Source organism: Talpa europaea (assembly GCF_964194135.1).
Source record: "Talpa europaea genome assembly, chromosome: 11".
Classification (NCBI taxonomy): Eukaryota; Metazoa; Chordata; class Mammalia; order Eulipotyphla; family Talpidae; genus Talpa; species Talpa europaea.
The window spans coordinates 18,063,737-18,084,395 of record NC_140078.1 but is presented as its reverse complement, the minus strand read 5'-3'; the positions used below and the strand labels follow the sequence as shown (position 1 = coordinate 18,084,395).

At 52.9% G+C, this 20,659-nt stretch overlaps 1 protein-coding gene across 2 annotated transcripts in view; it reads right to left on the bottom strand.

The window, feature by feature from the left end:
- The window catches only part of HM13 (histocompatibility minor 13), a gene marked incomplete at its 5' end in the record, with an annotated part of 43,141 nt that overhangs the window by 1,467 nt on the left and 21,015 nt on the right, over positions 1–20,659 (bottom strand). For both annotated transcript variants that reach the window (XM_084247170.1, XM_084247169.1), the window contains 9 exons: positions 1,634–1,719; positions 4,125–4,227; positions 5,511–5,547; positions 8,702–8,785; positions 10,626–10,683; positions 11,458–11,583; positions 11,662–11,747; positions 13,396–13,484; positions 19,939–20,021. In XM_084247170.1, coding sequence (XP_084103296.1) covers positions 1,634–1,719; positions 4,125–4,227; positions 5,511–5,547; positions 8,702–8,785; positions 10,626–10,683; positions 11,458–11,583; positions 11,662–11,747; positions 13,396–13,484; positions 19,939–20,021 — 752 coding nt within the window. The remainder of the gene's footprint in view (positions 1–1,633; positions 1,720–4,124; positions 4,228–5,510; positions 5,548–8,701; positions 8,786–10,625; positions 10,684–11,457; positions 11,584–11,661; positions 11,748–13,395; positions 13,485–19,938; positions 20,022–20,659) is intronic.

Genomic DNA, 20,659 nt, shown 5'->3' with positions numbered 1-20,659 from the left:
GAAAAGACTAAGGGAGGACAGAAACTTCTCTTCCAAGGAGCAGGGAGCACAACTGTGTCTGACTCTGATCTACCTCCGTGCTTGCAGGCTTTGTGGAAAGAAGCTGGTGCTACTTGGAGAATGAAAAAGAAAAGAGGCGTCTATACACAGGGGTCGCCGCAGCTGTGCAAAAGAACAAGGACGCTGTGGATGTGCAAGTGCTGCCGCGCAAACAGCACCGAGACACACTGCGGGCGCACGGGCCAGATGCCGGATGCGCCAAGAACGCCGCCACCTGCGCGAGAACGTGCGTGCACACGCCTCGGAAGGGCTAGTGACAGGGCGGGCCTCTGCGGTGGCTGGGCCACGGGGGTGCTGTCCATCTCAGCTATGGGATTTTGGACCATGAGAATGTGTGACCTACTTAAAAATAAATAAATCAAGGGAGCGTCAATAAAGAGAAAAGGAAAACAAAGGATAAAGGTGGAGAACTAGGGAGAGACGGAGAGAGAGAGAAGAGAATCCCCTGCTTCTCACCTCAGCCCATGGCCCTCCTGAGCGCTTATACAGCAGAACATTCAGGGAAACCAAGCACCTCGGTTTTGGTCTCAGTGTTCAGAGCTGACCAACGAGGACACAGTAGTCTGGGGAAGGCCCCTAAGGGGTGGGGGGCAGGGCTGAGACTGGATGAGAGTCAGGGTGAGCGTAGGTGCTGGATTCAGGAATTAGATCCCACCCCTGCCCCCCTGCTCTCCCAGATCTGGCCCCAACTTCACCCCCCAGCCTTGCCTCAGAGTCCACAGGGCTTTGCCAGGCCAGGAGATATGGGCAGGCAGGTTGGAGCCTGGGGCTTCTAGGCAGGGCAGGGAGGGCAGAGGCAGGTACGGGGGAGGGTGAGTCACAGGTTCCCCTGCAGGCAGCCAGGTGCACAGAAGGGCCTGGCAGGCACTCGAGGGACAACTCGGAGGCCAGGCAGGTGGAGCTGGGTGGATGGCCCCCGAGTGGGCAGCTTCAATCACAGTTGGCAGCTATTTCTGGTTCCCCAGCAGGCGGGGTCGGTGGTGCCAGGCCTCGACACCTGTCAGAGTCACGCAGGCCTTGGGGTATGGGTGGGGCTGTGCACAGGGTGTGGCAGGTGTGCATGTGCTGTGGGGAAGGGGTATGTGTGCAAGGGATACAGCCCACTAGGCTACAGCCACGCAGGTGGCCCAACGGGGCTGACACTTCTAACCCAGGGCACTTTCTAGCACAATATTTCTCTCCTATTACTCACATGTGAAAACTGACACCGGGGAGGGAAAGGACATGCCAAGGTCCGTGCTGGCCATCGGGGTGGGAAGCCAAGGCTCTTGACAGAGCGGCAACCCAGAGACAAATCTTCACCATCCATTCCCATCTCAAGACCCAGCTGGCATCTGGGTATCTGGGCTGCCTAGAGATCCATGGCCTTGCCCCACCCTGGGTCCCAGTCCATGGAAAAGCTCCCGTTGGTGCCCACAGCCAAGTACCCACATGCTGGCGGAAAGGGCAGCGGGTGGAGCTGGCGGTGGGAACAATGTTCCCCTGGAGACACGCACAAACAGCCCAGGCAAGCCTCGCTAGCTGCCTGCAGGTGCACCGTGCCACGCAGACGGTGGCCCCTGCCCTGCCTTACCTGAACATCTCTGTGACTTCTCCCTTGGCCAGTGCCACCAGGACAGGGAAGCCAATGCAGGCGGGGACCAGGTACAGGAGGGCAGGCTGCAAGAGGACACAGGCTGGTGAGGCAATGCTGGGAGGTCACCCTTCCAGGGTTCTGCCCATCACCCCAAACCTTTCCTGGGCTTGACAGGGACAGAGAGTGCCTACCCAGGCTCAGAGCATGGGCTCAAGAGAGGCATGCGTGACTCCCATACCAGGGCTGTCCCTCCCTGGGAGGGAACACGGGACACCCACAGAAACTCAGATATGCAGGGCTTTCAGGGTGCACTGCGTCCCAATCACCTGGAACATCAGGTGCAAACCTGCACCCTCCTGGGTGGATCTTACTCCCAGAGACACTGTTGGCCCCCGTCTGGACTGGAAGCTTGCATTTCTAACAAGTGCCCCAGGAGATGCTGTTGTAATGAGGATGACGATCACATGGGTGCTGTGTACCAAGCACTTGCTGGGTCCCCCTGCTGGTAGCTGGCTCTGCTGGGACTCACCCCCAGTTTCCAGGTTTCATCTCTGGGTTTCCCGCTCCCTCTGGACAAGGAAGACATCTCATCATCTCTAAGGACCTTTGAAGAAAGTTACTAGACCCCCGACTTGGTTTTTGAGAGGCTACATATATTGCAGGCCATGCAGGTAGGGGTGACTCCTATCTGGGGAACCGCCAGCACTGGATGTGCCTTGTAGAGGACGAAGGACCTTATGGAGCAGTCCTGTGTCTTGGATTCCCTTTCCTTTCTGAGAGTTTCGCACTCGGCTGTCTGGGGAGAGCGGCTGGCTACCGTGCAACTCGGTGAAGTCTCCCTCTCTCTGGGTTGCAGTGTCCTCATAGAGAGGACCACCCCTCCTGCCTCTGCACCAGCGGGTGAGAGCTCCCAGAGGGGGCCTCTTCTGAGTCTAGCCAAGGCCGAAGGCAAGTCTGCCACCTGGTGGCCGCTGGGGGAATGGCTTTGGACTTGGACTAACCCTCCAAGAAGCCCGCAAATTGGCCCTCCAATCCAGAGCCTCGATCCTCCTTGCCAGGTGCAAGCTATTCTCAGCTTGCAGAGCCCCTGAGGCTTTGTGATGCAGAAGTGAATGAGGTGGCTTTGGTCTCTCCAGCTATGAGCTAGGGGACCTTGGGCCTTCTGTAAAATAATACTAGTATGGTAGGTCTTCACTTAAGATCCTGGATAGGGTCTTTAAAAACCATGACTTTAAGTGAAACAATGTATAATGAAACCAGGGCCTTGAATAATTTCATTTCCTGCAGTGTTTCCCATCAATATTGTAACAAATGACATTAGAGGAAAGGCTCTTTCTAATTCAGACACTATAGATCTAGAAACATTGTTACATATGAAAGGAGCTAATGAGCGGTTTTGCACAGTGCCTGGCTTAGAGTAACTGCACAACAAACTCCTCTTGTGCTCATCAAAGCTGGCTCCTAGGCATCCCGGGCCTGCGGGGGAGGTGCGGGAGAGGAGGGCACAAGAGCAACAATCACAGCTAATACTATTGCGCCAGACATAGTTTTGAGCACTTAAGTTAGCTCTCTGAACTCCCAAACAACTCCAAGGGGGATGCTGCTATTTATCCCCATTTTCTGTTTTCATTAATTGCTGAGGATTACCAAGCATAACTTCAGCAACCACCCAGAGCCCCAGGGGGCAGATGGTGGCACCCACATGCACACTGGGGCTCTCCTGGCTTTCACTCCACACGGCCTTTCCCATGGCTGGAGGTGTAGCACCTGGGCTTGGTTTTCATACGACACAAGTTTGGCTCTGCACCACACGTACCTGCCTGTGGCACCTGGGCTTGTTTGCTCCTGGCTCACCAGGACCCTCAAGAAGTACTGCGCCGGGCCCGGCATTTGGGAAGTCCTCTTACTAATTCCAGCAGAGTAATCCTGTATGCTCTCCTGTCCCCCCCCCAGCCTTTCCCCTCCAGTCCATGCCTGTCCCAGCCCTATCCCACCTTGGTGCACTCTGTGGCAGCTTATTACCCATCTTGGTGGAGGTCTGCTCAGGGAGCTGGGGCCCCAACAGCCTATCACTCATCTGGTAGGGCAGGAACTGGGCTGAAACACCCATCCCCACCCAATCCCGCTCTATCTGGCTGCCACTACCAAGGCAGAGAAACCTTATTTTCTCTTTCTTGGAATTCCTGCAGCTGGGACTATGTAATACTGATCTGGCCCATGAATGGGCATAAATCTGCTAAGAGGGCTCTGGGAAAGGTTTCCCTTCCTGATGAAGGCAACAGGCATGGCTCCTTCTTGCCATTAACATGCATAAGCTGCCGAGAGCAGGGGCAGCAATCCTACAAGAATAAGAAAGGCAAACAGGGTCAAGAACTTGCTTGCGACCAACGGGTAGCCCTAGCTCTGGATTGCTCATATATAGGACAAGTTGTGTGCAATCCCTGTCACTTGGAAGCACCCCTGACACACTGACCACAGCCCCGCTCACCTGGGCATGCTTGAAGATGTGCATGATGAAGATGGTAAGGCCCAGGCCAAAGATGTAGGCTGCAAAGCTGGTGTAGAAGTAGGTGTGGGTGTTCTTCTTCAAGCTTCGGGGAAGGCATGGGGAGAAAGAGGAGGTTAGACGCAGGCACTGCAGCAGCATCGGAGGGAACCTGGGGAAAACCTGGAGGCTACATGGGGTGACTATAGTCTGGAGGTGGGCAGGCTCTCTAATATTGGCCCCAATTGTGTGTTTGAATGTACTCTTGAACCCCTCTCTCCTTGCCCTGGCTGCTTCCAGCCTGGAGCTGCAAGCACATTGAGAGCTGCCCTATTGTGACACTTTGGGGAATGCAGTGCAGATTCTGGAACCAGCTCTGAAGGTCTTGCTTATCCTGCAAGTCCAGACCGGGAATGTGATTGTGCCTCTGAAGCTGCTGGCAGCTTAAGCTGCGTCTCCAGCAAACGGAATGGGGGCTCTTGTGGACAGCGGGAGAGCTGACTGGCACAGAGTCCTCACAAGTGAGCAGCTTCCTTCCAAGGCTGCCTGTAAGCGTGTCTACAGGTGCAATGGCACTATGCAAACCACCTGACGGATGAGTGGCGAAAGTGAAGCTGCACATGTTGGCTGGGTTTCAGTGACTCTGGTGCTGAGTTTCTCATGACTTCTGTCAACACTATCACCATTTTTGCAGTTATGGCTCAAGAGGTTAAGGAACATTCATAACCCCCTTCGAGACTAAGGGCACAGGCAAGTCCTCCAGCTGGGATGGGATGACTGAGCGCCACCTGCTGGCGGCAGGCCCAGCTGTCCAGGTGTTAACTCTTGACACCTTTTCTGTTTTAGGTGGTGGCGCAAGTTGGCCCCTTTCCCTCTCCCTGTTCCCACATTCTACAGTGGACTGAAAAAAGGAGAGGGCGGGGAAGAGCTAGAGCAGCTGGGACACAGTGACCTGACCCTGGGCTGACAGCACGGTAACCATGACGACTGCAACAGCAACTGGATTTCCTGAGCCAGCCTGTGCACCATGGTCTCCAGCTGGTCTTGGTAATTCTGGGGTCTGCTAACCACTAGCTTCAGGATGAGAAACCCCTAAAAGGTTGAGTCACTTGTCAAGGTCATACTGTGAAAAAGCACTAGGGGCACCTTCAGGATATCTGGGTTTAAATCTCTTGGTCTGGGATTCCTTGGGGGTTTTTTTTTGGCAGCAGACTCTTTGAACACTTAGAATCTCAAAAGCAGATAAAATCAGAATTGCTCTGGGTGTTGTGGGATGGAGGATCTGGTCTCCTGAGTTACGTCCTCTAGGCTCTTGAGAACCGAGAGCCTCTGCCTGGGGAAGGTTCCTCCTAGGGGGAGCCTGAAGGTTTGGGCAGCTAAGTCACTTACCTGATGTCAAAACGCAGCAGTAAGGCAATGAAGATGCCTGCAGGGAGAAAGCCAGGGTTAGAGGGTGGCAGGGAAGTGTGTGTCTCAGAAGGGCTTGGAGACAGAGAAGAGCAAACAGTGAACTAAATAGGCAACAGGGCCGGCGACTTGGTGTTCCCTGTGATGGAGCAATCACCGGGGTCAAGGGCATGGCCAACATTACCAACTGCCAGCAGAAATGCCCTTTCTTTACTACCAGGTGCTTTGGCCTGGGGCCACATTGCCATGGCACCATACTGTGTCACACTGGGTCCTTCCACCCAAATGTTTATTGAGGGTCTGCTAAGTACTAGAGGGGCAAAGCAAAAATCACGGCTTTCATGGAGCTCAGCCACAGGGGCACAGGACAGACATGCCAAGCAGACAGTCCTGAAAATCAACATAGGATAACTGAAAAGATGCTTCCAGAGTCATGGGAAGGTGATCAGGGGATGAGACCCAGGCTTGGGGAGGGAGGCGTGGAGGAAGAGAAAGGAGGCTTTTTTGAGGACATGACAATGTCAGGAAAATGGAACAATGTATGCAGAAGTCCTGAGGAAAGAGCGTGCAGGGGTCAAGGCACTAATAAGCTTGCAGCCCAGAGCAGGAGATGCAGGGAATGGACTAGTTGGGGAGCATGGGGTCTTTATCCTGAGAGGAAGGGCATACAGGAAGCGTTCTAAGCAGGAGAACCACCGCAACAGGTTTTGAAAAGGTCCCCATGGTGGCTGCTTGTCCAGAGGGAGGACAAGAAGCTGACTATGAGGAAACTCTGCCACTGGGGCTCAGGAGAGCCTGGTTTACGCTGTTTACTGACCGCACTCCTAGTCACACTGCAAAGCCCAGCCCAGACACCCAAGAAGCCTGGGAGCTCCTGAACCACAGCCAGCCAGCCCCGGCTCTGTATGTGGCGCGCACACACACATTAGCCTGAGTGTCTGTGTCCCTGCGGTTCAGGAGCTCAGACAGGGCAAGGGCTGAATCTCATTCAGTCCAGAGCAGACTCTCAAGGATGGAAACATTCTGGTCAGAAAGCTTCAGAAGGCAACATACTAGCGAAAGCTGTGTAAGTGGGTGGGGTGGACAGAGGTGGCCAACGAGCAGTGTAGGTGGCAAATGAAGCCTTTCCCCCAAAGCCAAGGGATCAGCGCCCTCTGGTGGCTGAATTTTCCAACTAACCCGGGGGGTCAGAGTTGGCTGCAGTTTTCACTCCTATTAACACAGCTGATTCTTGGAACAAAGCCTGCAAACCATCCTTTGAAAAACATCACCAGGGCTCTGAGCATGTAACTGACTTACACTCACGGTGACCACTGACAGAATCAGCCGGACGTGTTGTGCACAGACACACGCAGAGACGTCCCCGGCATGCCTCAAGCCTGGAGGCACGACCAGTGAGGGAGGACGTAGGGAGGTCTGTGTGGGGGCCTGTGACCGACTCTGTCCACACAGAGCCCAGTGCTTTATGGAACTCAACTTCTCCCTCCTGATGGCGGTGCCTCTTCCTGGGGAAGCAAGTCTCCTTGCCTCACCACGCCACAGCGCATGGGAACACCTGGGCCCAAGACCGTACGCCCGCGTGCCCCAGACCTCAGGCAAGTCTTTGTGAAGCTGTTTCCTCATCTGTGAAATGGAAATACCCTCTACTTCATCAGGCTGCTAGGACAATGTACAAAATGCACCTGGCATGAAGCCTGGCACACACAGGTGTGTGCCTGGGTCACAAATGCATGGTCTGTAGCTTCCTATTACTGCAGAGAGTACAGTTCATTCTGACCGTGCAAACTTTTTCTTTTTAGTCAGACAGTCCTGGTCTGCGCTGTGGCCCTGCTGCTTATAGTGGGTGTTTATAGAAGTCTCTTCTCTTTGAACCACTGCTTTGTCTCCACATGTGGGACAACATGAAAGCATCACAACAGAAGCACCTGTGCCAGCCAGGTTACTGAGAGAACTGCAATAACTTCCTACAGTGGAAAGCAATTTGGCTTTTAATTTTCCAAAGTTTTTAAACTTTGGAGTTTTATTTAAAAGTTTTTTAAGGGCCTCCCTCAGTGGCACAGCAGTTGAGCACTGGGCTGCGAAGCTACCTGCAGCCTCTGCAGTGCTGGTTCAATCCCTGGCTGCCGGGCGAGGGTCCTACATGGCGCGCAGACCTATCTTGCTGCCTGCTGCTCCCCTCAGCAGTGTACTTTGTCAGTCTGCCTGTTTTGCTCTCCGCTCTGGCTCTGGTGAATTTTCTCACCCTCCCGCGCTTCTGACTGTACCCAGTGCTTGTATAAATAATTAAATAAATCTTAAAAAAAAATAAAAGTTTTTAAAAAGCTTTTAAGCAAGCACCAGGCCTCTTTTGAGCTTTTGGGACTCATGCCGTTTAGGTGTGACCAGGCCCAGATCTGCAGGTGTACAACATCCAAGCCTCAGCCATTTCACCTGCCTTAAGTGGCCACTCAGCTTTGCTCTTAGTCTCTTGCCTGGCAGTTTAGGCCACTGGTGCCCTGCAACAAGACAAGGTCACAGCCCTCAGAGATGTATGCCTACCATTGGGCCTGCATTCAGGGGCACTCGAGCTTATAAACGCAGGTACACTAACCGGCACCCACATGGAGCCATGGGTCAGAGGCCAGCTCGTGTACCGTGCATGGGCCACATGTCCCTCAGCCAAGACTGTAGAGGCCATGACCCCATGAGGCCAGGTCCACACACAGGCATTCTCCCTGGAGCCTCCTGGCACTGGAGAGAGGAGCAGCAAGGGGAGTGTGGTGGGTCAAGCCCATGTGCAATGCCAGTACACACTGAAAGTGCAAGGACGCATGCAGGCGTTTGAGGGTCAGGTTCCTTCGTGATGGTCACGGATATGCTTTTTCAGAGTGTTTCAGTCTGTCATTAAACAGGTACTTTGTAACTAAACAACCTCTGTTCAACCAAATCAGAAGCTCTGTGAAGACTGTCCTGCTCTCTGCTGTCCTCCCTGTGTCCAGCTCAGGGCCTGCCGCACACCTGCAGTTCTTTACCAAACCCTCAGCTGACTGGGGGCTGGGGGTGTGCAGTCACCTGCCTAACCCCTCACCCCTCTTTCTCAAGGGGTAAGGCTGGTGGTTTCATAGCATTCCTCCTCTACCCAGGCAATACCCTCTCTACCCCTTGTGACTCGGCCCCCACCCCAGCCTGGTCACCTGGAATGACGATATCTCCAAGTCCCAACATGGCAAAGTTGTCTGCTTCCAGGCCCTTCTCCAGCAGATCCTGAGGAAACACCACTGCAGGGGGTGGGTAGAGATTGCGAGGAGTCAGTCAGGACCCATGTCCCTTCCACTGCCAGCCCCCACCTCCTTGCATGAGTCTCACACTGGCATTTGTGGGAGGGGAGGAGGGGAGAGAGAACGCAGACTGGATGAAGGGCAAGGTCTCCATCTGGAACCACAGCTGATTAGAGTGGGGAAGAATCCAGGATCATCTAGGCCAAAGTTTAATGCCTTTGTGGAGTTATAACTAACACACCACACATACAATTACAATGACCTTTCTGGCCATGGAACACTTAAGTTAAAAGAGATCAACCTCACAGCACAGCACAGCACATAAAAGAGTCCATGTATTCCCAACATCTAATCAGCAACATGGGTTCTCCCTGCAACATGGGTATGGACAATGACCTTTGTTCTGAAGCAGGGGGAGCTGGGACTGTTTCTGGATCTGCCAAGGGATCCACCCTTGCAAATTCCTTGCGTTAAGCCCCTCACTCAGAAATCCAATTGGCTGGCTTGACTGAATAAATGCAGACTGAGAGAAACCCTTCCCCCTGTGCCCAGTTATTGTAAGGTTTCACTCATAAGGCTTTGCAAGTAGAAGAGCAGTTACATGTGGGCTTCAGAGTCAGGCTGAGTGGGTCTGAATCCTGGCTCTGGCTGTGCCTTAACGTCTCTGTGCCTTAGTTCTCTCACCTGTGAAATGGGTACAAAAGATCGGACGCTATAGGGTGTGGTGAGGATTAGTGATCTGCACACAGCAGCTACACCATACATTCTTTACTACCCTAGTCCTGACTGTGTGGAGCACCCTTCCCTGGTGATGGATCCAGTATTGGTGCAAGGCTAAGACAATTAGAACAATCCAGATTCCTGACCCCCTACCCCTGTGACCACTAGGCGTGGTCACGTGACCTGGTTTTGGCCAATGGCATGGAAGCCGGAGTGCGTTGGAGGTAAGCTTGTGCTTCCATGGTACACAGAGGCCTTCCCTGCTCAATTCTTCCTGCTTTGACTGTACACGTTCACTGCACAGTCATCTACAGACATCCTCACTTGATCCTCTCCATGCTGTACCGTTCAATTCTGAGTGGCAGCTGAGGAAATCAGGGCCCAGAGAGGGCAAGTCTCCTCCTTAAGGCCACACAGCCAAGAGATGTCAGATCTGGGTTTGAAGTGCAGGTGGCCTGACTTCAGCATGTGTGCACATGCACACTCTGCCTCTGAGCGCCACTCCTTGCACTAGAAGCAAGACGGCTTCTCCCCAACCCAGAAAACCAGGTTCCACACACCAGAAACCAATACCACAATATGATTTCCCTATTCAGAGCCTTACAAGCTTCCTGGCAACTCGTCCTCCCCAAATCTTGTCTCTTTCATGCTTCTTCCCTCCCTGAATCTGCTCCCAGGGTCCTCCATCATCTTCCTGCCTCCAGCCCTCAGCTGAAGCTGTACTCTTTCAAAAGCCCATACTGCTCCTGCAGGCCTCGTGAATGTATAGTCATCCTTTCTGACCCAGGAATGCTTTTCCTGACCTCTTGGCTGGGTTCAGCCATCAAAGCATGCGGGGACTAACTGTTCTGGCTTGCCCAGCATCTGTCCTGTCGCTCTGGAGAACTGACCTCACTTCAACTGTGGGGGGCTGGCAATTCAAATACTCTGCCCCTAGGCACTAGGGAGGGCAGAGACCCAGACGCCGTCCTGCCGACCCTCCGTCTCCCCAGTGGTGAACGTGCCTGACTCGTGGGTCAGGCCCCAGAGGTTTATTCAAGCCAAAGCAGGGAGAAGACAAGGTATGACCAAAGCAGGGGCCGAGGGGACACACAGCCGGGCAGTGGGGGAAGTCTCTTACATTTTATTGGTGCCTCAAAGGACTTGGCCACTGTCACCATCACGTTGGTGCCAAATACCTAGAAGAGGAGAGAGGTGTCTGGAAGGAGGAGAGGGCGGTGGGAAGGAATGGCTATCTTTGGGCTTTGCATGCTGCAGCCTGAGAGCTGCAGGGCAGGGGGTGGGGTGGGGTGGGGGGGGACCCAGAGCAGAGGTGAAGCGAAGGTGAGGCAGCCAGTGATACTGGTCAGTGGGATACTTTCCAGGGTTCCAGGTTGTGGGCAACAAAGAGGGTCAATTTGAAGGAGTGTGAAAGGGCAGAGGAAGGCTCCAGCCAAGCTTCCCGTTTGTCCAGGGTTCTGCCCCTTTGAAGAGAACAAGTCCTCCAGCACTGCATACTAAAGGGGAGAGGCAGCCTGAGGCCTGGAAAGGGAGGGTAGGGCTGATGAGTGTGGCTGGTCCCCCAGCCCAGCTGTGTAGACAGAGCAGCTGCTAACACGCCCCTGACCTCAGGCGCCAGTGTGCTATCTACTACACTGCCTGAACTGCTGAGTCTCAGCTGGTCTCTGGGGTGATGTAGAATTGAGTGACACCCCTGCTGGGGCCACCTGAAGGAGCCCCGAGGGTGGCTGGGAGGCAGCGGCCAGGAGAGTCTCAGCAAGCGGTAGAATCTGCTTTTGTCAGAGATGAGAGGCACCTGCTCTGGGGTGTGCTGTCAGGCCAAGGCAGGTGCCCCTCATCAGATGACTGCCTCTTGGGCCCAAGAGACGGGGGCGGGGGTGGTGGGTGCAGGGTACTGGAAGGCAAGGGGGTTGGCAGCCAGACACCCTTCTTTGTGTCCCCGCCTGACTCACCCAGAACACATCGTAGATGAAGAGTCCGCCCAGCAGGATGCAGCCAGTGCTGACATTGTTCAGATGCAGAAGCTCCACCCCGTTAAGGGAGAAGGCCAGGCCAAAGAGATTGTTGGCGATCCAGTGCTGGGGAAGGTGGGAGTGAGACCAGCCGCAGTGCACGCCCTGTCCTCCCTCTTGCTCCTCCTGGCACTGGCTACTTACCTTCCGCAGCAGGTACCAGACACCAACGATGCTGCTCAGGCCCAGGCACACCAGGTCCTTGGTGTCAAACTCATAATTGATGATCTCTGGGCAGAGAGGCCGGGTAAGTCCACTCCCCGGGGCGGGGCTGCCCCTCCCACCTGTCAGCCCCTGGACGGAGGAGGGCATGGCTGTGGGCACTGTCAGAGGCCCACAGGCTGGGGTGCTCACTGGAACCACCCCAACCCCTCCGATTTCCTAGAAAAGGACAACAGAGGCCCAGAGAGAACGCAGGTCTGGCTTAGGAGAGTGGGACTGGAAACGCAGACTCTGCACTTGTAGGTGGGTGACCATCGGGGAAGACCGTTTTCTCATCTCTAACAAGGGGTTCATGGCACCTCCGTCACAGGGCTGCTGGGGGGGGGCACATGTGAGATGGTCCTGACAAAGCGCTCAGCAAAGTGCCTGGCACCCAGGAATGCTCAGTTGATGCCAGCTGCCACCAGACCCAGGCCTTTAGCAAGGTCCCAGCTCACTGGGGAACCTTTCTGCTGCCACCATAGGGGTCAAGAAGGCTGCTGGCAGCCCAGTGACACCCATGGAGGAGGAGGAGAAGGAGGAAGGAAAGAGGCCAAGGCCCTGGAGAAAAAGCAGGAGGCAGCGCTGAGGCCGCTGCGGCAGGGAGCCCTGAGCAGCCAGTCCGTGTCAGAGCCAGTCTCCATTGCTTCCCAGTTTCTAATAAGGAAGCTGGGACAGGTGGCTCACAGAGGACAGTTGTTTCTTTCAGATTTCAGGGAGGGGTAGACTGGTTGGCGCCAGTTTCTGTCCTCTCCTCTGTGGTAACAGCTCTCTGGTGATTTTTAACTGGACACAAGGCCAGGTCACAGCACATTTTCTAGGCCCCCTGCAGCTACATGGGCCATGGCAGAGCTGCCTCTCCCTCTGGCTGGGCTGTAGAGGGATGGTGCATCCATATGGGCCTGCGGGCCACTGCATGTGGCGGAGCATGAGACAGACTGTGTGGTACACGCTTAGCCATCATACAAAATCGCTGCTTTCTGGGGACAGGGAGAATGTGCTGGGCAGCAGTGAGAGAGATGCGGCAAGTCCAGGCTTTTTTCTGTCAGCGACGGCTGCACCATCTAGGTGTGAGCCAGCACCCTTGAGGACAGTCCCGTGATGAGGCTGCCTACCGCATTTTTCTCAGAACACCGCCAGGTCGTTAAGAGACACATCACTGTCCCTGCCACTTGGCCAAGCCGTTTATAATGCATTTATTACAGCACTTGAGCCTGTGCCCTAACTAACCCCCAAAGGACTTTCCCTAATTCCCCATAGTTTGCATTTTCAAGAGCCACAGAACCTCATTTTCAAGTCCCAGGGAGGAGAGCACTCACTCTAAAAACAGACATGTTAAAATAGCTACAAGAACCCCCTTTCTGAGTCCTTTTTTACAAGGCAGGCAGGGTGCTGAAGGCTGCCTACCGAGCGCTCACTAGCAATCCTGACAAGAAGCCTGTGAGGGAGGCGCTAGGTAATTCGCATTTTACCGAATCAAAAACAATCCTCAACACCCGCCCCCACCCCGCACCCTCTCTGCACAGAGAGGTAAAGGAATTTGCCCAGAGTCCCCCATTTAGGCCACAGCAGAGCTGGGAGGTGACCCCGGCAGAGTGGTCCCAGAGCCCACCTTCCCTGTCAGTCGAATGGAACTGGGAGACACCAGGGCACACCTGGGGCGGGGGTGGCACTGACCTTCCTTGTTCTCCCCGGAGCCCTGAGTGAAGAGCAGCTGGTACTGTCGATATGGGAAGTTGGCTGGAAAGAACTTATTCATGAAGGGGCTGGAAGGAAAGACAAAGCAGGTTGGCAACAGAGCCCCCAAGAGGCACTGAGAGCTGTCCCCTCCTGACACCCTCACAGCCGCCCTGGTAGGCAGGTGCTGCTGTCCCTCTTCTATAGGTGTGGAAACAGGTGCTCAGGGGGCAAGTGACAGCCCAGAGCCACAGAGGGAGTCAGGATCTGAGCTAAGACTCAAACCCCGTGTCTGGATGCCCAGGCATCTACACTGCCTCTTGGTCAGCACCCAAGAAACACAAAGCAGACAGTTAGATTTCATGTAAAATGCAGTTTTGAGGAGAGCAAAGGATACCCAAGTCTGGTCCATGTACTGCCCAAGAGCTGTCAAGAATGCACTGTTCCTGTATACCCTGCTGGATCCATCAAGGCAGATAACCTGATGGTCATCACTACCCATCCCAGGACTTACTAGGCCTGAGGCTTGTACATGTTTGCCAGACCTGATCAGCCAGATAAATCACAGCCCTAAGATGGGAGCACCCCACATTCACTCGTTCCACAAGGCCTCCCTGGCTCAGGATGGCCTCATGGTCGTCTCTGGAAGCATTCTCTCTGATACTCTCCTTCCCTGTCAGGCAAGGAAAGGAGACTTTTTTTCTTGCACCTTCAGAGCAAGATTAGTAAATCAGGGGTCCCTTGGCTCAGTATGGTCCTGGGGCAGCAGTGTTGCAGAGTGACCACAAGCTTGGGTAGCCCAGCCCTGAAGCCTGCTCTGCCATACACCAACCCTGTGGCCCTGGAGGGTCACTTGAGTGGCTTGGTGTCCACAGCTAGTGGGGATAATACCACTGCTGTGAAGCTGTGAGAGAAGGCAGGGGAGCTTAGCTCAGCAGAGGACTCACAGCAGGGATAGAAGAACTCTGAGCTTCCATCATCGCTGGTCCTTATCCAGAGGCTGAACTCCAGAGCATCTGGCAACACTAGATGAGTATGACAATGACTAATGAAGTGGGGAAATCCAGAAAGATGCTCCCTCTGGTAGGTAAACAGAGGCAGGCCAAGAGGTACCCAGGGCAGGGGAATACAGGCTAAGACCTTCGGCCTTGGGGAAAGAAGATGTGGAGTCAACTATCTCTGGGCCTGTTTCTGCTTGTCAGTCAATGCCTCCCATAGACGAGAGGGCTGTGTGATGAGAGGGGACAGGCATGGGCTTCTACTTGATGCTACTTCCAACCCAGTATACTACATCAGTTTTGATGAAGTCTGAAGTCACTGTGTGTGTACAGAGCGAGAGAGAAGGCCTGAGGAGTTCATGCCATCCTGTCTCTTCCTCAGGACTTTGAAATTTAGCTCCTCAACCAGCAGAGTATAGTGATGAAGAGTATGGACTCTGCAGTCAGACTTCCTAGGTTCAAATCCTGGATCTGTCACTTACTAGCTGAGTGACCCTGGGAAACTTACTTAGCTGCTCTGTGCAACTGTTTCCTTATTTGGAACACAACAATCTTTCTCATAGGGTAATTAAGAGAATTAAGTGGGGCCTCCCCGGTGGCGCTGCAGTTGAGCACTGGGTTGCGAAGCTGCCCGCAACCTCTGCGGTGCCGGTTCGATCCCTGGCTGCTCCCCGGCCATCGTAGGAGGGTCCCGCATGGCGCGCAGACCTCTCCTGCCGCCTGCTGCTCCCCTCAGCAGTGTACTTCGGTCCTTCTGCCTGCTCTGCTCCCCGCTCTGGCTCTGTGAGTTCTCTCACCCTCCCGCGCTTCTGACTGTACCCAGTGCATGTATAAATAAATAAATAAATCTTTAAAAAAAAAAAAAAGTTAAAAAAAAAAGAGAATTAAGTGAATACTTGGCAGCCATTAAGCTTAACGGTAGCTTTCGTTTCAAGTTGAAAGTTTCTACTGATGTCTTTGTTATCCTGAGAAAAGAGGGGCAGCTGGCTAACGCAGGACCAGGTCCAGGCAACCTGGCTGGACTTGAGGGAGGGGGCCTGTCTCAAACCTTTGCCCTACCGAGGGGGACGGCATGTAAATGCTGAGCAGCTCTGAATGTAGACTTCTGTAGCAGATAGAGGTTCTTTCTGGCCCTTGATGGCTCACATCAAAACTAAAGGTTGCTGGGCCTCCCTGGTGGTGCAGCGGGTTGAGCACCACACTGTGAAGCTGTCTGCAGCCTCTGCAGTGTGTGTTTGATCCTGGCCGGCCGGCCGGCGAGAATCCCACATGGCGCAGCAGACCTCTCCTATCTCGCCCGCTGCTCCCCTCAGCAGTGTACTTCGGTCCTTCTGCCTGCTCTGCTCCCCGCTCTGGCTCTGGTGAATTCTCTCACCCTCCTGCACCTCTGGCCTGTACCCCAGCTTTTGTATAAAAATAAAAAAATCTTAAAACGAAATACTAAAGGTTGCTGCTTCTGGGAAAGCACATGCTGGTGCCCCTCTCCCCTGGGTGTAGAAGCGAGCGGGTCAGCAATGAGTCCGAGGGTCAGCCATGTCCGATGTGGCTGCCTCCTCCCGGGTGGCAGAGTTTGGCCTTTCTTTCTCTAAAGGTCAGCTGAGTAGGGCATGAGCTCAGAGGTGGCAAAGCAATCTGAGGTACCCTTAGCAAGAAGGATTTGGGGACTATGCAAGGTGAGGGCAGGCTTCGGCTCGCCTTCTCCTGGAGCCTCAGGCTGCGGTTTCTCCCCAGAAAGGCTCGAGGTGGGTGGAGGTGGTGGGGAGGTGAAGACCTTCTGTGAGAACCTGCCACCACCGCTGCTGCAGGGGCGCTGATGCAGTCTGGGGCTCAGCTCTTTCAGCAGGTCTCCCCTTTGCCAATCCTCAGGAGACCGCCAATTGCACTGACCCCTGGGAGTGGCCGGCCAGGCCAGCCTCTGTAAGCTCTTTTCCTCTTCACTTCTGCCAAAGTTGGAAAGAATGCTGGCCGTGGAGTCTGACAGACCTGCTCAAACCCTCTGTGCTCCTCTGAGCTATGAACCCCGGTGATGGAGCCGCTGAGCTTTATTGGCCCCGTCTTGAACTTTCAGACGTTACTGTTTGGATCCCGACTCTATGTGGGCTTGAACAGCTTACCAAAATTCTAACGACGAGGTTACGCACCCCTTCCTTTTTTGTTAAAATTGTTTTTACCGGATTTAGCTCTTTTCCATGTAAATTTTACAATAATGATTTCATTCATCCCAGAGTTTGGTTCATATCAAATTTTTCAGAGACTAGCTTTGACCCTGTATGGCGAGCACCCTTTGCCCAGGGCTAGTCATTATTTTTACAAGGACTAACTTTCCTAGATCATATGTTGTGCTCTAAGTCTTATGAAGGAAAGGATTCTTGTTAAATCTCAGTTGCTAACAAATTTCACCATGCACAGTTTTAGCTGCTGTAGGCTCTATTTTGTGTTCATAATTTCTATCAGTAAAAATTATGAATTGCCTGAAACAACTGTTTCTTGGTTAAAACATGAGAAATTTGGGACCCTGCTTCTCAGTGATTGTTCCAAAAGAGAAAAAAGTATCTCTGGTGTCAAAACACTACAGGTTCCAGAACCCTGCTCAGGCAAGTGGGTGGCTTGCTCCCTGGGGGGCAGTGAGAGAAAGTGATTCCTCGGCCTCTCAGCACACAGCCCCTGGGGGCTTTCGAAGGCTATTGGGCTTTTTCATTCTGAGGTGTGGCTGGGCTGTGGGGAGCCTGGAGGCCTCGGACTCTTGCCAGGTGGGGTGGGCTAGAGTTGGGAGATCCTAATTAGCATGGGAAATGCAGGGTGCAGTGCCTGGGACTGGCCCGAAGCCCTTCAGGAAAGGAGGTCTGTCCTTTGGGGAAGGGCGCCACCATCCTGCTAGGCCCAGTTCTCCAAGCCTGCCTTTTTTTAGGCTGGGGGCTGGAGTAGAAGTACCCCACCCTCCAGACAGTGTGGGAGTGTGGCCAGTGAAGTGATGGTGTAGTTGTAGAAAACACTGAACCCAGTCAAAAGAAAAGAGCGCAAGTGCCAGCTGTGTGGCCTTGGACCAGCCACTTGACTCACAATTGCGGCAGCCTCTGCCGCTGAACGCCAGTGAACTTACTGGAAAGAGGGAGGCTTTCACTCAGACATATAGTAAGTCAGAGTGAATAAGACACCCTTCCCCTGTGCGCTGGACTGGACAGTCAATGACGGGTAAGATCGGGGGCAGACTAAAGAAGGCACTGGCCAGCCTCATGTCTGTGACTCCTGATGACCTAAGACAGGCGCAGTCCCCGAGGGGCTTCATTATGATAATCTTTGGCGATCAAATCAGACAAATGGCTAAAGGCCTGTAAGCCTAATCCAGGCGTTAAGCCCGCAGTAAAAAACCCCTCCTTTTGGCTGAGAACAGGGCTGCTGCCTGATGGAGTCACCAACAAAACGGTTTAACTATTAACCAGTTGGTCATTGTTCCTGCATAAGAAGCAACATAGCAACCAGTCTATAATTATACTATTTTCTTACCTACTTTACTTTTTCTATATATGTGTAAAATCAGTTTCAGGAAATGCATGATGAAGAAAATAGTGTGTGGTAAAAGTAGTTTCGGAATAATCATAATGCTTCTCACATGAGTCAATACTACAAAAATTACGTAGAGAATATATTGTTCGTGATCACTAAAAGTAAAATGTAGCAGTAGTTAAATATTAATGCTTTCTGATAATTGTGGTCTTGGAAACAAAACAAGAAAAGCTACCTTAAAGAATGCTGTTCTGTGTAATCAAAAATAATTGTGTAGATTTAGATTCCTGTAATCAGAACCTTGCGATTGTTTAGTGTACCATGCCATGGAACATCGATCACATGTACCTGAATGATGAAGTAAATGTCTTATGTATGACTAAACATCTCATGCTGAAAAAAAAATTAACTTGTATGAAATCATCCATTGTTAAAAAAGTATAAAAGTGTATAATGATTTTGAGCACATTACATTCAGATCTTCACTCTTGAAGTGTGTCTGTCTGTCATTTATGCGCTGAATCCTTGACCATCCTGCACGAGTTTCACATCCCTGGGACGGCCTTGCCAGTCTACCGCTACGCTGGTCCGTGGCACACAATGAATTTCAACTGCTAACAAATTTGACTCCCTCACTGACCCACCAGTGTGGCCAGAGGAGGGAGGCCACACTTGCCCTGGCCGTCACTGCCTGTTGCGAGCAGATCCCGCTGTCTGTCTCTCTAGCTTTTTCTTTGAGTGTTCTGGGGACCCCGCTGTGTCTTCCACGTGTGTAGACCCTTTGGGAATCTGTGACTGTCTCTGGTAGTGAGGTTTTGGATGACTGCTGTTTTCACCTTTTTACTTGGCTGGCTTCTCCCTCCTTGTACCTCTCTCAGGTTTCCTGTCTCGCACAGCTGAGTTCAAGCTGTGTTCCTTCTTTCCAGGAACATTCCCAGGCCTGCTGGCCACATGATGGTCTATCACTTGTTCTCAGCTGAAGCCACCTCAAGGGGCCAGACAGAAGCATGTTGGGACACTTTTGTAGTCACAAGCTAGTGGCAGGGCTGAGGACGCAACTGCCATTTGCTAAGCAGGACCAGGGATGCCAAATGTTTACACAATGGAAAACTGGTCTGTCTAAAAGAACAACAGCAGGCCCCCCTAGGGACTGCTGGTCTAGATGGTTCATCCTCCTCAACAACACAAGCATGTGGCAATCTTAGCAGGGGGCCATGGTAAGAGGATGGTCTCTGGGGCCACAAAGGCCTGGCTTTGAATCTTGGCTCTGCTGTTTATTAGCTGTGTTATCCTAGCAAAGTTCCTAACCTCTCTGCACTAGTTTCCAAAGGTAACATGGGATTAACAGCAAAAGCTAACCTTCTAAAGTTATCAGGTCAACATAGGAAGTAAGCATTAACACATTAAGTGCCAGATACTATACCAAAAGTTAGTTTCCACATGGCCCATGAGGAAGGTTCTATATATTTTCCTCCACGTGTAGATGGGGAAACCGAGGCCAGAGAGATATAAGTAACTTGCTTAAAATCAGGGCTAGTGCATGTCAGGATCTGGAATTAAAGTCTGACAGCCAAATTCCAGAGGCCACACTGCTAGCTTCTCACTCCATTGCCTCGCTCTCATTATGAACTAAGACTACCTGTGAGGAGCCTGGCTTAGGGCTGGCTGCAGCAGGCTGCAAGGCCAGGTCGGAGGCAGACAAGTGACACAACTGCTGTTCACAAGCAGCTTTTCCCACAACCATGAGGTCTTTCCCACCTCATGGGGTCCTTCCCACCTCATGGTTGTGGGAAAAGCTGCTTGTGAACAACAGTTGTGTCAGGGAAAGGCCCACTGGGTACTCCTCTCACGCCCCGTAAGGAAACTGTGGCCTGGTTGTCGTCCTAGGCCACTCACAAAGTGATAAGGGGAAAGATTCCCTTGGTTTTACAGCCAGGATTCAAACCCAGCTCTGAATGATGCCAAAAGGCATGTTCTCATCCAAGACCCTGTACTGGCTCCCGAGAAAGCTGCTTCAAAGGTTGCGGAGATGCCATCTGACCTGATGGTGTGGGACAGGGCCAGGATTCCCAGCACGAAGAAATACATGGACAGCAAGAGGTTGATGTACTCCTGGGAGAATATCTGAGGCAGAAATACAAAGAGAAACAGAAAGTCAGGGTTGTAGGTGACCACGAAGAAGCCAGAGTTCTCACTTCTCTTGTGAAGGCTGGTCTCCCCCTTCTGGAGGAGGGGAACGGTGTCAGGGAGAATCTCAGACAGCACTACAAGCTCCTAGTTTCTGTGGCGATGGAAAAAGGAAGGCACTTCAAGCCCCCAGATGTACCTCCTGAAGGAACCTATGGATTTGCGCTTGGTGGCTCCATTATTTGGAGTCAGGCACTGTTATGTCTGCCCAGAGTTCTGGGGAGGGGAGACTGAAGTGTAGAGTCCCATGAGAGCCTCTTGAACCTTGGAATACACTCTTCCAAGTTTCCTTCTCCCTGCTCAAAATCCCCACAGGGCCACCAAGGCCCCACGCGTGGGCGCGCCCACTCCATTCTCCACACCGTGTTCTTCTGGATGGTTCCTCCCAGCCACAGCTGGAAGGAATGACAGCAGGCTCCAACAGCTGCTTCTTGGCCCTGTAACTGTTAGGTGAAACTGAGAAATGTTCTCTTTCCAATGCTCCAAAGCCAACTGCCACTGTTTATTCTGGACTTTGGAAAGGTTATGCCACATCACTCCCCATTTGCTGCACTGTCTTCTGAGTTTTTTACTGT